The sequence below is a fragment of the Balaenoptera acutorostrata genome, chromosome 1 (genome assembly GCF_949987535.1).
Source record: "Balaenoptera acutorostrata chromosome 1, mBalAcu1.1, whole genome shotgun sequence".
NCBI classification, from domain to species: Eukaryota; Metazoa; Chordata; class Mammalia; order Artiodactyla; family Balaenopteridae; genus Balaenoptera; species Balaenoptera acutorostrata.
Genome location: NC_080064.1, coordinates 12764865 through 12786445, shown reverse-complemented (window position 1 = coordinate 12786445; position 21581 = coordinate 12764865). Strand labels below are relative to the sequence as shown.

The 21581-nt window shown below is 40.1% G+C and overlaps 1 protein-coding gene across 5 annotated transcripts in view; it reads left to right on the top strand.

The window, feature by feature from the left end:
- FBXO42 (F-box protein 42) overlaps window positions 1-21581 on the top strand; it is a 91561-nt gene that overhangs the window by 3753 nt on the left and 66227 nt on the right. For 3 of the 5 annotated variants that reach the window (XM_007174997.2, XM_007174995.2, XM_057549789.1), the window contains exon 2: window positions 7059-7138. The exons of the other annotated variants lie outside the window; for them this stretch is intronic. In XM_007174997.2, the coding sequence (XP_007175059.1) occupies window positions 7102-7138 (37 nt within the window). In that variant the 5' untranslated portion in view covers window positions 7059-7101. The remainder of the gene's footprint in view (window positions 1-7058; window positions 7139-21581) is intronic. 5 annotated transcript variants of the gene reach the window in all.

Below are 21581 nucleotides of genomic sequence, written 5' to 3'. Positions count from 1 at the left end.
AAAGGTTTAAGTATCCTGTGGTACTTTGATGCTTGTTTATATATATAAATCTGATAAATGTACAGATATTATATAAAGCAATAGTTACTTGTAAAATTTTACTACTCTGGACAGTAACTTAGCTTAGATAGTAACATATTTTCTCTTGTCTCCTAGTAATACATAGATTTCAGGTAGTTCATTTAATTTCTTTCTTTTTTTTTCCTGGCTGCGTTGGGTCTTTGTTGCTGCACCCCGGCTTTCTCTAGTTGCGGTGAGCAGGGGCTACTCTTCGTTGTGGTGTGCGGGCTTCTCATTGCAGTGGCTTCTCTTTGTTGCGGAGCATGGGCTCTAGGCGCGCAGGCTTCAGTAGTTGTGGCACGGGGGCTCAGTAGTTGTGGCTCGTGGGCTCTAGAGGGCAGGCTCAGTAGTTGTGGCACTCGGGCTTAGTTGCTCCACGGCATGTGGGATCTTCCCGGACCAGGGCTCGAACCCGTGTCCCCTGCATTGTCAGACGGATTCTTAACCCCTGCACCACCAGGGAAGTCCCAGTTCATTTAATTTCTATAAAGGCAAACAAGTTCCAGTTTTAGCTACTAATACTCCCTTATAATATTTAACATTTAGGATACTTTTATTTCAGCTATTTTAAGGAATTCACTGGTATGGCATACTCTTCCAAATTTGTGTTTCCTTTATTATCCTCATCTTAAATGTTTGATTCATGTTACTATCTAGAGAACAAGAAATTTTTTTCCAGAATGAACCTCTTGGTGCATTGTTTGGAGAAAGATTGATGTTAATTATAAATTGATCAATACAGTTTTACTAAATGTTGCCTCTCCCATCTGCTGGTTTTTCAGATGCAAATCAAGGGAAAATGGAATTTATCCTTCTGTTTCAGTATTTATTTTTAAAACTTTTTTGCTAGTTGTCTTGCTGTGTTTTGCCAAAAAGCGACAGTGTCTTGTCTTTTCTTGGTTGATCCAGCAGTGTTATGTTTGCAGTCTGTTCTGCAGGACTGCTTTCTTAGCTTTTGTTTTGAGATACTTAGATAGATCCTTCAGTCTAGTCAAAATCAAGCAAGCTGCTGTCTTCCTTATTACTGAATCTGAAGTTTTACTTTCCTGTGGGTCCTTCAAATTTTGATTTGTCTGTCTTCCTTACCTCCCCCCACCTTTTTTTTTTTCCCCAGTAAATGCAGTTCTCTCTTCCAAGTGTGTTTCATAAATCATAATGGAATTTTGGAATATAATTCCCCATAGAGCTGCATAATGATGTGTGTGTTAGAATTTCACATTTTATTTAACTTATAAGTAACTTAGTGGTAATGAATCTTGAACACATTATGGTAGGTGAAATAAGCCACAAAAGAACAAATATTGTATGATTACACTTGTATGAGGTACCTAGAATAGTCTAATTCATAGAGAAAGTAGAATGGTAGTTGCCAGGGGCTGAGGAGAGGAGGGAAAGGGGAGTTACCTTTTAATGGATATGGAGTTTTAGTTTGGGATCAAAGTTCTGAAGATGGATGGTGGTGATGGTTGCACAACAATGTGAATGTACTTGATGCCACTGAACTGCATATTTGAAAATGGTTAAAACGGCAATTTTTATGTCAAGGTATAAACACACACACAGAGGAAGCGTAATGGTTTACATATGCTCTGTGGGCTGGCTTGATAATTATTTATTTCAATATAGTAATTAAGATCATAGGCTTTGACCCCAGGTAGACCCAGGCCCCTACCCTAGTTCTGCTACTTTCCTTGGGTATGGACCTTAGGTTCTCTAAGCCTCAGTTTTTTCATCTATAAAATGAGGATGATGCCCACGTTTTGGGACAATTAAATGTGGGAATACGTGTGAACCTCTCAGCACATTGCCTAGCATATAGTAAACACTTAAATCTTAAACATTATTATTACATTGTTTCATGGAACATTGAAACTGGGACAAGGGGAACTTGTCTCCTAGCTTCCTCATAGCGTAGTCCAGTGGCATACTTGTCCTGTATGCAGACATACCTGTAGCAGGAATACATGTTTTCTGGTTTCCCCTGTGCTTCCCTTTCTGTCTTTGATTGGAGAACTGGGCTTATTCATGTCTTCATTTGATACCACTGCCCTTATGTCTCTTAAATCCATCTAGATGTGATCTTTCTTTTATGCCTCTTGGTTTTCCAGGGACTTTATAGAGCATATCCTCTAACTCAGCTGTCCACGTGTTCACAACTGAGTCCATTGTTTCACCTCTTACCTCACTTAACATAAAAACCTTTACTAACCAAGTTCCCTTCTCAGTATTCCCATTTCTGTAGATAGAATACTTTTATTCTGGTCTGATAAACCATGAAACTGGGAGTCATTTGCTAATACTCTTTTAAAAAAAAAAAAATCTTTTGTATCCTGCCATGTAGATCTGTATTATCTTCCTCAGTATCCCTTAGATTTCCCTGCTCCTTGTTACACTTGCTGACATGACTCTAGACCAGGTTTTTATGAGCTGAGGGCAGACTGAAGTACTGCTATAGTTCTTAACTAGTCTTGTTGCCAGGGCTCTGCTACTTACTAGTTGTATGATCTCAGCCTCCCTCATCTTCAAAATGGGAGTTACAATTCCTACTGCATGACATACGTGTGCAATATTTAGCTAAATGTCTAACACATGGTAAACACTGCATAGGAAGTATTTGCTGTTATTTGAGTTTTTCTTCTTGGTAATTTTTGGAAATGATTAAGATTGAAGTGACAGTATTATAACAGACCAATCTTAAGGGACTACGTTCTGAATGTTTCCCCTCTGATCGGGAAACTATGGTAACTCATTATTGCCTACTGCCTTACTTATCTTTGAAGCTCTCCATTTGGCCCTCATTGTACCTTTCCAGCCTTATTTTACATGACACCCATCATGCAGTCTGTTCAAGCCAGACTAGTCTCACTGCCTCTCATGTATATCATGTTCATTTTTATAACTGGAATATTCATTTTCCTAGGTAGGAGACATTTTTTTTCATTAACTACTCTATCCAGCTCTGTAGAGTATCTCCTGTATGCTCCACCACTTAACCACTGTTGCCCTTGCACAATTAGGTTAAAGTTAATATCCAAAAAGAAAATTACTGTGCTAATTAATTCCTGCCAAATACTTAAAAGGGATATATCATGCAGTATAATTCATATGTAATATTTTTAGTGTCTTATATGCACATTTAGTACTTACATATTAGGCACTCAAATATTCATTCAGTGTATGCATTTCATTCTTATGGGCTGATGTTCTTCATGAGCTTTCTGAGGCATTGCATGATCCTAAGTGTCTGTTGAGTCTTTCTTGCCTTTTTGTTCATTGGTCCATTCATTCAAAAAACATTTATTGAATGCTGTGTGCTAGGCATGGTTCAAGATATTAGGGTTACAGTGGACAGAATAGGCAAGGGCTCTGATTTCCAGGATCTTACATTCGAGAATGAAGAAAGCAGTTAATGAATGAACAAAACTTCAGACAGTAATAAATACTTAAAAGAAAATAAAAGAGAGTTAGCTAAAAGGGAAGACTAATTGAGATTGGTTTAGAGAAGGCCTCAGTGAGAAGGTGATATTCAGGCTGAAAGACACAAGGCAGAATGTTTAATGCTAAGTTTTGGGGACATAAGGAACAGCTAGCGCAAAGGTCTAAAGTACGAACCAGGATCCAGTTGGGATTCTCAAATTGCATTTGGCTGTTGTTTAGTTTTTGCTTCATAATCTAAAATAGCCTCCTCCCCTTCCCCGCATTTGTTTTTGTTTTTTTCTTTTTTCTTTCGCTCAGTGACACTGACTTTTTGAAGAGACCAGTCTGGTTCTCTGGTAGACTGTTCCACATTCATGATTTGTCTTACTATTTCCTTGTGTCAATTAATTCCTTCCTTTATCACCTTTTAAGACAGTTGACAATTTACAATCCTTTGTGATACTGTGTATTCAAATTGTATCACACTTGATGTCAGCTTTTGCCATTATAATGATGCTGAATTTGATCACTTGGTTAATGTGCAAGTCCTAGATCTTTCCATTGTAAAGGTTTCCCTTTACATGGATCAAGTAATCTGTGGGTAGCAATTTAATACAACACAATTACTCTATTCTATCTTTCACCTGTTGGTTTTAAAGTCCATCAGAGATCCTTGCCTGAATCAGTTGTTTCACTGGAGGTTGCAAAAGGATGATTGTTATCGTTGTATTCCTTCCACATTTATTAGCTGGCTAATAAATGAGAATCAACTGAGAATTAACTACTAAAAGTCTCTCCTAATAAGGCAGGGTGTTTTGTTTAATTCTTTGCTTTTCATTGTAAATTTTCTTGGTGAAGAATTGGTCACATCAGTGGTAGCAAATGAGTTTCTTTGCTATTTTCTGTATCACTGTAGGCACATGAATTTTTATTTATTCATTATTTTACAGTTAGTTACAGCCATTAGTCTCTTTAACGCAGAACTTTCACCAGTATGACTGTCTTCAGGCTAGTATTGTGTGTCCTTTTGACGTGCGCCGTGTGCCCTTTGGTGTTTGGGTTGTTTTCTCTCGCAAGATTTTCCAGGTTCACCTTGTACTCTCTCTGTTCTTGACCCGAAATCAGTCATTTTTCTAGGAAGACCTAGTTACTTTTACAGAGAATGCCATTAGAAACCAAGATCTGAGTGCTAGGAATGCTCATTGCTTACTGGGTCTTCATTATTTCTAGGTCCTTCCAATGGGCAGAGAGAGAAAATACGTTTTTTAGAAATCAAAACTTCATATTAATATTTCCAATTTAATTTGAATCTTTACAGGGTTCTTTTCTTTAGATTTTATATTTGTCTGTCTTTCCTTAAACTGAAAATCTTATTTTTTAGTACTGTTCACATTTATTTGTTCTATACTACAGTATACATGATTTTTATTTTTATTTAAAAAAAATATTTATTTATTTATTTATTTATTTGGCTGTGTCAGGTCTTTGTTGCAGCACACGGGATCTTAGTTGCTGCGCACGGGATCTTAGTTGCAACATGCGGGATCTAGTTCCCTGACCAGGCACTGAACCTCGGCCCCCGTGCATTGGGAGCGTGGAGTCTTAATCACTGGACTACCAGGGAAGTCCCATACGTAACTTATAAAAATATAGTATTCATGTTGTTACTAATAAAATTACTGAGGTAAATTTAAAATTTATTTGTGATTCTTTTTACCCTTAGAACATTCTGCCAACATCCAGTCAAGAAAATGGAAAACATACTAGATATTTCAAATAGAGGAGACTTAATATAGGTTGCAAGACTGAGAGAGCAAAAAAGAGTAGGGCAGGGTGACTTAGAGATTAATAACTAGGGTGAAACTGGGACTTCCCTGGTGGTCCAGTGGCTAAGATTCCGTGCTCCCAATGCAGGGGGCCCAGGTTCGATCCCTGGTCAGGGAACTAGGTCCCACAAGCATGCCACAACTAAGAGTTTGCATGCTGCAACTAAAGATTCCACTCACTGCAGCAAAGATCCTGCATGCCACAACTAAGACTCGACACAACCAAGTAAATAAATAAATATTAAAAAATAAATAAAGTAACTAGGGCGAAACTATTACCTCAAGAGTTGGGAACAAAAGGGATAGATGGTATTACCAAACCTTTTAAAGAAAATGGAGAGGGGGGTCACCCACGACCTCAAGCACTGCTGCCACTTTCAGATCTGGGACCAAGAGGGGGAATTGCTAAGATATGCCACATGGCTCGTGCTTGGATCATCCTCTTCCTAGTTTTTATTAGCTTCTGGTTTATCCTTACAGTGTTTCTGTTTGCAAAAATAAACAAGTATCTACATATATTCTTTTTTATCCTTTCTTACACAAAAGATTGCCGTATTACGTACGCTGTTCAGCATTTCTTTTCACTTAATATATCCTAGAGATTATGCCTTATTGGAACAGAGGTAATCCCTAATCATATTCGCAGCTTCATTGTGTGGATGTGCCAGATTTGTTCGACTAGTCACTTTTTTTTTTTTTTTTTTTTTAATCACAAATCTCGGGGTTCTATCCTTGGTGGCATCCTAGTCAATATCTTTTTTGTTTGTTTGTTTTGTTTTTTAATATTTATTTATTTATTTATTTATGGCTGTGTTGGGTCTTCGTTTCTGTGCGAGGGCCCTCTCCAGTTGTGGCAAGCGGGGGCCACTCTTCATCGCGGTGCGCGGGCCTCTCACCATCGCGGCCTCTCTTGTTGGGGAGCACAGGCTCCAGACGCGCAGGCTCAGTAATTGTGGCTCACGGGCCCAGTTGCTCCACGGCATGTGGGATCTTCCCAGACCAGGGCTCGAACCCGTGTCCCCTGCATTGGCAGGCGGATTCTCAACCACTGCGCCACCAGGGAAGCCCAACTAGTCACTTTTTGATGGTAATCAGTAAGTAATGCTTTACTGCTGATCTTTTAAAAATAGATTTTGGTGGAAATTCCCTTGCGGTGCAGTAGTTAGGACTCGGCACTTTCACTGCCGGGGGCCTGGGTTCAATCCCTGGTTTGGGAACTAAGATCTCACAAGCCATGTGGCGTGGCCAAAAAAAAAAAACAAACCCTACTTTAAAATAGATTTTGGTATGTGTGTTAGAAAGAGCATTGAGCTGATACAGGTTCTGTTTTGCCACTAAATGCATGACCTTAAGGAAGTCACCTAAATTTTCGGACTTCAGTTTCCTCATTTGTAGAATAAGGGTTAAATTGCTCCATAATCTCTAAGATCTCCTGCTATAATACTTTATATTTTTCTGAGAGTTTTATTAGCCATATTTTAAACCTATTGCTCAGTAAAGTATGTAAGGCATAGGAAAACTATAAACGAGAACATAAGGTTAAGTTTTAGAAGTACTGCTGAGGGTTTTCTAAACTTGAATCTGCTCAGGTGCTTGTTAAAAAAAATTAAGGTTCCCGGACCCATCCCTGTTTTCTGAAACAGTCTCTAGGAAGTGTACCTACTAGGTGATTTTTTTTTTTTTTTTTTTTTTTTAATGATCAAGCAAGCTTGTGAAACAAGATTTACTTCACGTGCATATACCATTGTCCTTTAGGTTTCCTGAAGATAGGGAGTAGTCAGGACATCATTTACCCTCCATGAATTCCTTTGCTCTGACCACCACCAGAAAAAAATGTAAGTAGAAATGAAAATTTCCATTCTCTTACAGCGTCTTGTCAAAATGTATTATGTTCTTTGCAGAATATTTTTGTGTCAGTGAGGATGCTGGTTCTATATGCAAGCTGAGAGATTTGATAGGAATACCGTGCAATTGTTGAGTGCTTTGAATTCTGCTTCCTGAAACACTGTTTTCACCATGCTTCTCATTTGCTCACATTTAGTGAATTCCTTCCTAGAGACTTCAGAACATATTGGGTTCCAGTTCTGGTTCCTTTTCTTTTTACAAAGCTGGCTAATTGTGGGCAAATGAATTTATCTGGGCCTCATAATCTTCCATCTGTAAAACATAACTGATAATATGTCCCTGATAGAATTGAGGTAGGGTTAAATGAGATAAGGCGCTTGGCACAAACTCTTAAAACCTGTTGATTCCCTTTCCTCTCAGCTAGTCTTGACACCAGCTGCACTTCAATGATTTCTTAAGAAGTTGGTACTCAGAGTCCATGGACCGGCAACATTGGCATCACCAGGGCTAGAGTGCAGAATGTCAGGTCCCCCTCCAGGCCTACTGAATCTGAATCGGTAGTTTGAGATCCACATTAAAATTTGAGAAGCATTGGCACCTTAAGAGATTTTCTTTTTGTCTGAGTTCCTAATGATTTTGTTGTTCTTTTTACCTTCGGCAGGTTAGTTTTGCTGTGGAGTATTAGCTAAAGCTATTTTACGTCAAATATGTGAGCACATGTTCAGAATAAAAGTTTACCTGCAGAGGGGCTTCCCTGGTGGCGCAGTGGTTGAGAATCTGCCTGCTAATGCAGGGGACACGGGTTCGAGCCCTGGTCTGGGAAGATCCCACATGCCACGGAGCAGCTGGGCCCGTGAGCCACAATTGCTGAGCCTGCGCGTCTGGAGCCTGTGCCCCGCGACGGGAGGGGCCGCGATAGAGAAAGGCCCGCGCACCGCGATGAAGAGCGGTCCCCGCACCGCGATGAAGAGTGGCCCCCGCTTGCCGCAACTGGAGAAAGCCCTCGCACGAACCGAAGACCCAACACAGCCAAAAATAAATAAATAAATAAATAAGAAAATCCTTTAAAAAAAAAAAAAAAAAAAAAAAAAAAGTTTACCTGCAGAAGTATTTACGTATTATTATTGAATACTATTAAAAGTTAGGTTTAGGCAGATTTTTTTATATTGTGAGAAATTCAGAAGAGTGCATAAAATATGTGCAGTGTATAAGCAAACATCTGTGTAACCGCCATCCAGGTCAAGTGACAGAATATTGCCAGTGCCTCAGAGGTACTTCCAGTGTACCCCTCTTTGATTACAACCATTTCCTGTCTTAGAAGTAACTACTGTTTTGTCTCATGATTTCCTTGCTTTTCTTGATAGTTTTATCACCTATGTGTGTATCTAAACAGTAGTTCAGTTTTGCCTGTTTGTCAGCTTCACATAAATGGAATCATACTTCGTGTATTCTTTTTTTTTTTTTTTAATTTATTTATTTATTTATTTTTGGCTGTGTTGTGTCCCCGTCTGTGTGCGAGGGCTTTCTCCAGTTGCGGCAAGCAGGGGCCACTCTTTATCGTAGCGCGCGGGCCTCTCACTATCACGGCCTCTCTTGTTGCAGAGCACGGGCTCCAGACGCGCAGGCTCCGTAGTTGTGGCTCACGGGCCCAGCTGCTCCGCAGCATGTGGGATCCTCCCAGACCAGGGCTCGAACCCGTGTCCCCCGCATTGGCAGGCAGACTCTCAACCACTGCGCCACCAGGGAAGCCCCTATTCTTTTGTTGTCTTCTTCTGGTCAATATTAGAGATGTATCCATTTATTGTATAGATTTTCTTTTTAAAGTAGTAGAGCGCAAAAAAATTCTGGCAAGTTTTGAATAATTTTAGCTGTAGTATTAAACCTTGATTTTTTTTAAAGAAAACAGAAACATTAATTCAAAAAGATATATGCACCTCAATGTTCATAGCAGCATTATTTATGACAGCCAAGATACGAAAGCAACCTAAGTGTTCATCAGTGGATGAATGGGTAAAGAAGATGTGGTACACACACACACACACACACTGTAATACTGCTCAGCCATAAAAACGAATGAAATTTTGCCATTTGTGACAACATGGATGGACTTGGAGGGTATTATGCTTAGTGAAATAAGTCAGACAGAGAAAGACAAATACTGTATTATATCACTTACATGTGGAATCTAAAAAATACAGCAAACTAGTGAATATAACAAAAAAGAAACAGACTCAGATATAGAGAACAAACTAGTGGTTACCAGTGGGAGAGGGGAGGGGTGAGGGTCAAGATAGGGGTAGAGGATTAAGAAGTACATACTACTGTGTATAAAATATATAAGCTACAAGGGTATATTGTGCAACACAGAGAATATAGCCAATATTTTATAATAACCTTTAAAAACTGTGAATCACTATGTTGTATACCTGAAACTTATATAAAACTTATATGATATTGTACATCAACTATACCTCAATTAAAAACAAAAAACCTTGATGCTTAGTTTTGTTTGGAAAACACCCATTTATACAGAGTTTGTTTTTTTCTCCTCTACTTAAAGATACATAGCTGTAATATCTAAACCACTGTGCACTTTGTTTCTAAATATTAAAAAATTGCTAGTTTTGTTATATTTATTTTTGGCAGGAATATTACACACTCTCCTGGGTGTCTTTTGTTATAAAATTAGACTGTAGAGGGGACTTCCCTGGTGCTTCAGTGGCTAAGACTCTGGGCTCCCAATGCAGGGAGCCCAGGTTTGATCCCTGGTCAGGGAACTAGATCCTGCATGCTGCAATAAAGATCTGGCATGTAGCAATGAAGATCCCGCGTGCTGCAGCTAAGACCTGGCGCAGCCAAATAGATAGATAGATAGGTAAATAAATATTTTAATAAAATAAAATTACACTGTAGAATAGTCTACTTTTGTTTATATTTATTTATTTTTGGCTGCTTTGGGTCTGAGTTGCGGCATGTGGGCTGTTTGTTGCAGCACGTGGGCTTCTCTCTAGTTGTGGTGCGTGGGCTCAGTAGTTGTGGCACGCAGGCTTAGTTGCCCTGCAGCATGTGGGATCTTAGTTCCCTGACCAGGGATCAAACTCGCGTCCCCTGCATTGGAAGGCGGATTCTTAACCACCGGACCACCAGGGAAGTCCCTATTCTACTTTTAAATATGTATTTTTACATTTAAAAATCAGAACCAAGCTGAATTTACTGAAAATTTGGGAGACATTTTTACAAATTACAGAATAGATGCTTGTTGTAATCAATTCACATAAGTGAATCCTTTTTTACAAACTACCACAGATAACTACTTTTGACAGTTTGAAATGAAATTTTCTCTGTGGATACAAAAAAGATTCACTTCTGCATTTTTAGGCAGAAATGGCTTTTTAAATTTATAATATGTTGTAGAGTATTGTCCATCTCCTTTTAACAGCTACTTAAGATTATGGCTGTGTCATAATATGTTTGTCTACTCCCCTGTGAATGGACATTTGGCTTGTTTCTATTTATTTTTTAAATTTGCTGTTAAAACAGTGCTGCATAGAACACCTTTTTTGCAATTGTGCCAAGGTTTACTTCAGACATATTTCTAGAACTAGAATGTCTGAGTCATCTGGCCTGTGCATTTAAAATGTTGATAGATAACACTTTAAAAAAGATTTTAACAGGTATGATTTAGTTTTCCTTGACAGTCCTCAACTTGATCGGAAATTTTGAATTATTATTTTTTTTTTTTTTAAAGTTTTACTTGATTTTATTTATTTATTTATTTATTTATTTATTTTTGGCTGTGTTGGGTCTTCGGTTCGTGCGAGGGCTTTCTCCAGTTGCGGCAAGCGGGGGCCACTCTTCATCGCGGTGCGGGGACCGCTCTTCATCGCGGTGCGCGGGCCTTTCTCTATCGCGGCCCCTCCCGTCGCGGGGCACAGGCTCCAGACGCGCAGGCTCAGCAATTGTGGCTCACGGGCCCAGCTGCTCCGTGGCATGTGGGATCTTCCCAGACCAGGGCTCGAACCCGTGTCCCCTGCATTAGCAGGCAGATTCTCAACCACTGCGCCACCAGGGAAGCCCTGAATTATTTTTATCTTAAAATTTATCTTTATTCCTTTGTCATTGATCCATTCTATTCATTTACCCATTGTCTGCTACTTGCTAGTTGCTGAAGGCAGTATATACATGAATTAGACATACTTGCTGAGAAAGATGTGTACCTGATTATTATATATGGTAGAAAGTGAGAGGGAAATATAAGGGGAATTCAGAGAAAGAGATTCCTTCTAGTTGGAGAAATCAGGGAATGTTTCCCACAGTAGGTGGTGCTTGAGCTAGCCTCAAAGGATGGGTAGATTTGCACATAGGAAATTGTTTCCCAAACAGAGAGCAGCAAGGACAAAGGATTTTAGAGGTAGGAAGGAAGAGGCTCTGCTGAGATTCAGTTTGGCTGAATGATAGAGGACTAGACTGCAGTAGGGAGAGATACACAGAAAGAGAGGTTAGACCCAGATTGTGTTGACTTTAAAATGATGTACCAGCTGTGGAAGACAGTTCTTCAAAAAATTAAACAAGGGACTTCCCTGGTGGCGCAGTGGTTAAGAATCCACCTGCCAATGCAGGGGACACAGGTTTGAACGCTGGTCTGGGAAGATCCCACATGCCTCGGAGCAGCTGGGCCCGTGCGCCACAACTACTGAGCCTGCGCTCTAGAGCCCGCGAGCCAGAACTACTGAAGCCTGCGCGCCTAGAGCCCATGCTCTGCAACAAGAGAAGCCACTGGAATGAGAAGCCCACGCACTGCAACAAAGAGTAGCCCCCGCTTGCCACAACTAGAGAAAGCCTGCGTGCAGCAATGAAGACCCAACGCAGCCAAAAATTAAAAAAAAAAAAAGAGTTACCGTATGATCTAGCAGTTCCATTTCTAGGTGTCTGTCCAAAAGAATTGAGAGCAAGAACTGAAACAGATATTTGTATATCAGTGTTCATAGTAACATATTCACAGTAGCCAAAAGGTGAAAACAGCAAATGTCCATCAATTGATGAAGGGATGGAATGGAATAAAATGTGGTATATACATACAATGAAATATTATTTAGCCTTCAAAAGGAATGAAATTCTGACACATACTACAATATGGGTGAAGCTAGAAGATGTTATGTTAATAAGTAAAATAAACCAGACACAGAAGGACAAATGTTTTGTGATTCCACTTAAATGAGATACCTAGAGAGTAGTCCAATTCATGGAGACAGAAAGTAGAATAGTAGTTACCGGGAGCTGAGGGGAATTAGTATTTTTTTTTTAATGTGACTTTATTTGGAAATAAGTTCTTTTTTTTTTTTATTTTACTTATTTTTGGCTGCATTGGGTCCTCGTTGCTGTGCGTGGGCTTTCTCCAGTTGCCTCGAGCGGGGGCTACTCTTCCTTGCGGTGCGCGGGCTTCTCATTGTGGTGGCTTCTCTTGTGGAGCACAGGCTTTAGGCACGTGGGCTTCAGTAGATGTGGCTTGCGGGCTCTAGAGCGCAGGCTCAGTAGTTGTGGCGCACGGGCTTAGTTGCTCCGCAGCATGTGGGATCTTCCCGGACCAGGGCTCGAACCCGTGTCCCCTGGATTAGCAGGTGGATTCTTAACCACTGTGCCACCAGGGAAGCCCGGGAGTTAGTATTTAATGGGTATGGAGTTTCCATTTGGGATGATGAAAAAGTTCTGGAGATGGATAATGCCATTGAACTGTATACTTTAAAATGATTAAAATGTTAAGTTTTATGTGTATTTTACTACAATAAAAAATAAACACAGGGACTTCCCTGGTGGCGCATTAGTTAAGAATCCGCCTGCCAATGCAGGGGACACGGGTTCGAGCCCTGGTCTAGGAAGATCCCATATGCTGCGGAGCAGCTAAGCCTGTGCGCCACAACTACTGAAGCCCGTGTGCCACAACTACTGAGCCCCCGTGCCACAACTACTGAGCCCACGTGCCACAACTGCTGAAGCCCGCGCACCTAGAGCCCCTGCTCCGCAACAAGAGAAGCCACCGCAGTGAGAAGCCCGTGCACCGCAACGAAGAGTAGCCCCCGCTCCCAGCAGCTAGAGGAAGCCCGCGTTCAGCCACAAAGATCCAACGCAGCCAAAAATAAATAAAAATAAAAATAAATAAATTTATAAAAAATAAATAAATAAAAATAAACACAAAAAAATGCAACGTTAAAGACCTTGAATATTAAAGAATTGGCACTGAGGACTCAATGATCTAGATTTGCACCATGAAGATTAATCCTGAATCGAAATAAAGGAAAGATTGGGGAAGGAAGGAGTAAGCAATGGGAAAACCAGCTTATTCTCTTCATTGCAGTAGTTTAGTTAAGAGATGATTTTGGCCTTTAAAGAAGCAGTGAGGTAATTGGAAGGAAGGGATAATATGAGAGAAATCTGTCAACTAATTAGATATGAGAGGAAAGAGAAAAGGAAAAATGAAAGGGGACTTCTAGGTTTTGAGTCAGGTAACTGGAAGGAAGGAAGATAAGCGGGTAGCTGGGAAAATGTTCAACAGGAGTTTGGTGTCAGCTGTCTAGAAGGCAATTGAAAATAAGAAGATGCAGATAGGTAGTTCGGGAATATCAGGCCTAGAATTTTGGAGTGATTAATTTGTCCATCTCTCTGTCCATCCATCCATCTTTCTGAACAAATGTTTCATTGAATTTGCCTTATACCAGGCATAGAATATGGGCACATCAGTCTGTAACCTCAAGGATCTCACAGTCTAGCAAGTCGCTCTCTTAGTAGTCATATTTGAAACCATGTGATTCTCTAAGGAGAAAATGTAGCAAGGGCAAAGAAGGCAAAAATGGAATTTTGGGGTCCACCTCAACATTTGGGGTATCAAAGGAGAAATGAACCTCAAAATGAGGGGACAGAGAGACAGTAGACACCAAGGGGAACATATATAGTCATCAAGAAGTAAACTGAATTTGAGGAATCAAAATAGCACTAAGATGAAGTTGGAAAATTTCAGAAATTTCTTTAAAACGAATTTGAAGTTTTGCTATTTTTATTTTGTCCATGGGAGTGATGACAATGTAATCTTGTTTCCTTTTTCTCTTTGCCATTTTTTATATTTTTTGATCCATAACTGATTGAGATAGAATTACATTAGCGTGCCAGTCAGCTGTGCTTTCAGCTTTGGATTTCTGCTGTTATCAGCAGAAATTCCCACTTGGAACTTTTGTCCTTAGTTTTTACCTATAAATAAAATATTGTCGGGACTTCCCTGGTGGCACAGTGGTTAAGAATCCGCCTGCCATTGTAGGGGACACGGGTTCGATCCCTGGTCGGGGAAGATCCCACATGCCACGAAGCAACAAAGCCTGTGTGCCACAACTACTGAGCCTGTGTTCTAGAGCCCGCGAGCCACAACTACTGAAGTGTGCACACCTAGAGCCTGTGCTCCGCAACAAGAGAAGCCACCACAATGAGAAGCCCGCACGCTGCAACTAAGAGTAGCCCCTGCTCACCACAACTAGAGAAAGCCTGCGTGTAGCAACGAAGACCCAATGCAGCCAAAAATAAATAATTAATTTAAAAAAAATAAAAAAAAAAATAAAATATGATCTTCCTTCAATCTAAATTGGCCTAGCTCATAATATACTTCTTTTTTATTGTGGTAAAATATACGTAACAAAATTAACCATTTTAGCCGTTTTTAAGTGTACAGCGGCATTAAGTGTATTCACATTTAAAAAAAAATTTTTAATTTATTTTATTTATTTATTTTTGGCTGCGTTGGGTCTTTGTTGCTGCACGCGGGCTTTCTCTAGTTGCGACGAGCGGGGGCTACTCTTTGTTGCGGTGCGCGGGCTTCTCATTGTGGTGGTTTCTCTTGTCGCAGAGCACGGGTTCTATGTGCGTGGGCTTCAGTAGTCGTGGCTCGCGGGCTCCAGAGCGCAGGCTCAGTAGTTGTGGTGCACGGGCTTAGTTGCTCCGCAGCATGTGAGATCTTCCCAGATCAGGGCTCAAACCTGTGTCCCCTGCATTGGCAGATGGATTTTTAACCACTGCGCCACCAGGAAAGCCCCTATTTATCTCTTTAATTTTATACTTGTATCTCTTTTATGTTGGGTTTTTGTTTTGGTTTTGGTTTTGATTTTTTTTTTGTTGTTGTTGTTGTTGTTTTTAAAGTATTTGTTTATTTATGCCTGTGTTGGGTCTTCGTTTCTGTGTGAGGGCTTTCTCTAGTTGTGGCAAGCGGGGGCCACTCTTCATCGCGGTGCGCAGGCCTCTCACTATCGCGGCCTCTTTTGTTGCAGAGCACAGGCTCCAGACGCGCAGGCTCAGTAGTTGCGGCTCACGGGCCCAGCTGCTCCGCAGCACGTGGGATCTTCCCAGACCAGGGCTCGAACCCGTGTCCCCTGCATTGGCAGGCAGATTCTCAACCACTGTGCCACCAGGGAAGCCCTTTGTTTTTGATTTTTAACAGAGTAAACATAATTATTTATTTGCTTTACACTGCACCTGTAGTAGTTTAAAAAAAAATAATGACTATTGTTACTACAAGTAAGACTACTGAATACAGCTTTATTTTTTTTTGTGATTTTTTTTGGTACTTAAAATATAACGCACAAAAGATATGCAGTAAGAAACACTGCTTTTTAAAGCTACTTGAACAAATTTCTCTCTCAGTGGTGTTATGCCACCAACTTGTTATACAATTAGGTAATTTTATTTTTTCAAATATTTTCTTCTTGTTAATTTCTCAAGATCACTGTTTTCCTTTCTGAAACTCCATTTCATGGGTGTTTACTTTCGTCCAGAGAATTTCATTGTACAAGAGTAAAAGAAGTTGAATGTTTCTGCATGCCTGTTTGTCTGGTTCATCTTCATGTACTCTCCATTTAACATTTCTCCTGTCTGAAGTTTTGATTATAGTTTGCAGCTTAAAAGAAGTAACAGGGAAGTACATAACTCCTCACAAACCAGGTATTATCTTTCTTTTGTATGGTAATGTTATTGTGTGGGTGGGAATTCTATAAATGTATGTCAGTTTGATTTTAGAATTTGTAAGCTGATCTGGAATAGTAAATGTGAAGCAGTGAAATTAGGGGCATTTAGTTTTATAGTATGTTCTTATTTATGGGCTTCTTTTAAAGAATATTTAGAAACAGAACATTGTAAATCAACTATATTTCTATGAAATTTTTTAAAAAAGAATATTTAAAGGCAGCTGTTTAGGATAGACCATTCAGTTGACCTTTGGCTCCAAGGACAAAATCTCACCATCACATATTTCTTTCTACCTGGAATTTAATATTATAAGCTTTCTTTGAATACATTTGTATTTTGCACAGTCTTCACTTATTTTTATAAAAATGGTACAAAATACTGCATTTTGACATTTCCTGTTTTTTTTTAAACTAGACAATTGATACAGTATGCAAAATCAGCTTCCCTGAGATTATAGCAAATTTAAAGAAAGTCAAAGATAGAAATTAGTTTCCCTGACTCCACCCTTTTAAATGTGGACTCTTAAATTTGAATTAGGGTATTAAAGATTTTCAGCCATCACAGTATCCATCTGAATACAATATGATACAACACATATAAAAGGGCAGTTGGCATTGGCAATTTTCACTTGTTCCTAGACGCTGTATCTTACATCTTACAGCATATTGTCTGCCTAAAAGCAAAATTCTGGCTGTGCATGTTGCATGTTGATTGCCTTTTGTGCTCTTGCCTTTGTCTGGACTTTATTGGAAACTGCAACAGCAATACGTGAAATATGGGTTTTAATTAGGCAAGTTATTTATTTATTTATTTTTATTTTTGGCTGTGTTGAGTCTTTGGTTCGTGCGAGGGCTTTCTCTAGTTGCGGCAAGTGGGGGCCACTCTTCATCGCGGTGTGGGGACCGCTCTTCATCGCGGTGCGCGGGCCTTTCACTATCGCAGCCCCTCCCGTTGCGGGGCACAGGCTCCAGATGCACAGGCTCAGCAGTTGTGGCTCACGGGCCCAGCTGCTCCGCGGCATGTGGGATCTTCCCAGACCAGGGCCCGAACCCGTGTCCCCTGCATTAGCAGGCAGATTCTCAACCACTGCGCCACCAGGGAAGCCCCTAGGCAAGTTATTAATGAGCAGAGTTGTAACTTGTGAAGTGGTGAAAAGTAGAAACTATCTGTATTATTTATCTAATGTTGCTTAGGTCTTATAGGCCACCTAACTCAACAAATATTTATACAACTCTAAGATAATGAAGATACTGTACAAAATGAATAGAAGGCCAGAAGCATACTTAACTGGCTGGAGGGGACGGGAGAATCCACTCCAAAAGAAAGAACTCAAATAATGAATAGGAATTTGCCATACTGGCAAGTAGGAGAAGGGATTTCAGGAAGAGGGGTGGCCAGCAAGAGCAAAGACCAGAGATGGGAAAAGAGTTTAGGTTATTTCAGGAACAAGTAGCTCAAAATGACTGGTATATTTATTTTATATTACCTGGTAATTTCATTCATTTTATTAAAATGTTCATATTTCTGATAGGAAGAATTAAACCAAATAAGATATATTTTCCAGGGTTCAGGAGGACAACTATTTACTTTCTGTCCAGGTGACATTATATCAGAGTTTCTTCCATGAAATCTTTTCATCTATTCCATAAATGTTCTTTTTTTGGAGAGAAATACATATATTTGATCTTCCTTCATTCAGCAGTAATAATAGTAATAATAGCAATCTGCTTTCCTGCTATGTTGGAGAAATTTTAAAGTTTTAATCTATAAATGCAATATCATTTTTAAGTATAAGCAGAGCTCTCGGTATGTGAGGTTAAATTTACTGAAGATGGCAGTGACATTTTGATATCATTTGTTTCCCTCCCCCTCCCTATATCTGCTTATTATCCCAGAATCAATCAACTTATCAGTAACTTTTGGGGGGAAGCAAAGGCATTCCCAAATCAGTGGATCTTTTCTAAGGAAAAAATATGCTGCATCAGAAGTGACTAAATATTAAAAATGAGGAGATATAACCAGTAACTGATACTATGTATTTCCTCTAAGTCCTTTATTTATTTATTTTTTTATGGGTTTGCCTGATTTCTTTTTTTTTTTTTTTTTTGGCTGCGGGGAGGCGTGTGGGATCTTAGGTCCCCCACCAGGGATCGAACCCACGCCCCCTGCAGTGGAAGCACATAGTCTTAATCACTGGACTGCCAGGGCAGTCCCCCCTCGAAGTCCTTGAAAATGTTAGTTTATTACTTCCTACATACTTCTGTTGACATTTTCATTATGGGGTGTTTTAGAGGGAAGGTGTCTTAGCTGAGGCTGCCATAACAAAATACCATAGGATAGTTGGCTTAAACAACAGAAATTTATTTCTCACAGTTCTGAAGACTGGCAAGTCGAAGATCAAGGTGCTGGCAAAGCAGTTGTCATTCTGAGGCTTCTTCTTTTCGTTTGTAGGTAGCTGCCATCTTCTTGTACTCTCACATGACCACTTTGGGGAAAGAGTGAGCAAGCTCTCTGGTGTCTCTTCTTATAAGGGCACTAATCCCATTATAATGGCCCTACCCTCATGACTTCACCTAACCCTAATTATCTCCCAAATGCTCCATCTCCAAATAACCATTACATTGAGGGTTAGGACTTTAGCATATGACTTTGAGGGGGGACACAAACATTCAGTCCTAACAGACGGTAATAAGAGTTCCTCATCAGTATTTTATGTTTTTATCATTTCAGGACTATTCCCGAAGGAAATGAATAGAAGATCTTAAGAGTTTGCTTAATAATGTGATCAAAATTGAGCTTTGGAAAATCCTCTCAAAGGGGTCAATTGAGGCCTTGCCTCCTTAATATTGATATGCTTTTGTCATACAGCTCTTTTACTATCTATATTTTGAGTTTTTATTTGCACAGAAACTGAATATATATTAATAAATGTTGATAGCTCACTTCAGCAAAGGGAAGAATAGTTTGTAAGTAAGGGTTTTGTGATTTACTTATTTAATTCTGAAGTCAGCTACTTAAACTAGCAGTCTAGTTCTGGGTGTGCCAATGTAAAGGAACGCTTAGGGGGGTAAACAAATTGTCAATCATATGACGGTTGGAAGTGAGGTCTTGGGTGCTATCTTGATGCCTTGTAATGGAAAGTACTGGTTGGTTTTCATTTCTTTATTTTTAACCTTCATTTCCCCATTGTGAATTTCCTGGCATAGATATACATGAAAGTTTTATTTGCCCAAGGTATAAAGAATGAATTTATGCAGCACTCTTCTGGTTGAAATTATTTTCTAGCTCTCTCGGCCTTAGTGCCATCTTCTTAGAAACTTGGGTGCTCTGAGAGTCAAGTGGAGGAAGAAGTGAATAGGCACAAAAGAAGAAAGATGAGGCAGAGGTCCAGATAAACCGCTAGCTTGTGCAGCATGGAAGCCACAGGAGCAGAAACAAGGAAAACCAGAGGCCAGGGACACTGGTGCAAATTGTTGGATTTCATGCCTAACATCTAGAACTTGTCTCAGTGGATCTAGAGCATCCATTGCCATCTGATTGCTTCCACCACATTTGAGAGACCCTTCGTGCTCATACCAAATCAGTCCCCTTTGGTCCTTTGTCCTGGACCTGTGACATTCTGGACTAGTTCTGTTCTCAGTGTGGTTAAATATAACACATGTACAGTAAATCATCTCTTTTGTTGTCTTAGCTGAAGAAAGAAAAAAGAAAAATTATTTTCTATCCACTGTAAAACTAGCTTAGTATCAAGCTACATCGTATGCTAATAAGAATTTTACCTAGGTGGAGACAAATTAGGAAGATGAGGGAAATTAAGCCACACCTACTGGAAGGGGGAGAATCTACATGAATCATTTGGAAATTTGCAAGGGAGATTTCTCTCCCCTCTTTATTTTTTTCCACCCCTTCTTCAATCATTTATATTAGTATGAACTCATGGATATTTATTTTGTGCTCAAATTGTTTCAGCTTTGGCCATCAGGAGTTCTTTCATTTGTCTCTTATGTTCTTTTGATATAATCCCATAAATGTTTTGTTTTTGAATCACATCCTTGCTTTCTGGCACTACAGAATTATTCAGGCTCATCATGTATAGTTCCTGTCCTAGTCCTAGTTCTGCCATTTCACCAAGAAGCCATTGTTCCTTTTATTGGAAAATGGTATTAGAAATCAAGATCAGAGGACTTCCCTGGTGGTGCAGTAGGTAAGAACCCACCTGCCAATGCAGGGGACCCGGGTTCAAGCCCTGGTCCAGGAAGATCCCACACACCTTGGAGCAACTAAGCCCGTGTGCCACAACTACTGAGCCTGCGCTCTAGAGCCCGTGAGCCACAACTGCTGAGCCCATGTGCCACAACTACTGAAGCCCACACACCTAGAGCCCCTGCTCTGCAACAAGATAAGCAACCACAATAAGAAGCCCACGCACCGCAATGAAGAGTAGCCCCTGCTCGCCGCAACTAGAGAAAATCCGCGCGCAGCAATGAAGACCCAGTGCAGCCCCCCCCCCCCCAAAAAAAAAAATCAGGATCTGGGTGCTAGATATACTTATTGCTACTGGGGGTGTTGTTGCTTCTAGGCCCTCTCAGCTGACAGTGCAAGGATATATATGTGTATATACTAACCCCTGTGTATATATAAATCTATAAATATTTCTTTTTTTTATTTTTATTTTTTATTTTTTTAAAACTTTGGGTTTATTTATTTATTTATTTATTTATTTATGGCTGTGTTGGGTCTTCGTTTCGTGTGAGGGCTTTCTCTAGTTGCGGCAAGCGGGGGCCACTCTTCATCGCGGTGCGCAGGCCTCTCTCTATTGCGGCCCCTCCCGTTGCGGGGCACAGGCTCCAGACGTGCAGGCTCAGCAGTTGTGGCTCACGGGCCCAGTTGCTCCGCGGCATGTGGGATCTTCCCAGACCAGGGCTCGAACCCGTGTCCCCTGCATTGGCAGGCAGATTCTCAACCACTGTGCCACCAGGGAAGCCCTATAAATATTTCTATATGTAATCATCTATACTATATTGTATCTCTACTCTGATCTATTATCGCATGATCATTCTACACTCCTTCCCTCACTTGTCTGTAAATTCCCACTCCAACAGTGAGAAGCTTGGCTCCTGCCATCCACCATTCATCTACTAATTGTTCAGCTTCATTATACATATATAGCTATATTAGAATTAACTGTGTTTCTGTGGGAAACGAGTTCAAGCAGAGTCTAGTGCTTACATGCAGTTCCTTTTGCATTTAGTGTTACAGATTCCACTCATGTAGTCAGCGACTTTTCATCCACTCATGACTGTTTTATATATTTGTAATACAGTTAGATTCTTTAGTCATAGTCTCACTCCTTCCTAATAAGTCTTTTAAAAATTTGCATACATTAAGACTCTGTGCTGTAAAGTTCTGTGGGTTTTGACAAATGTGGATCGGGAT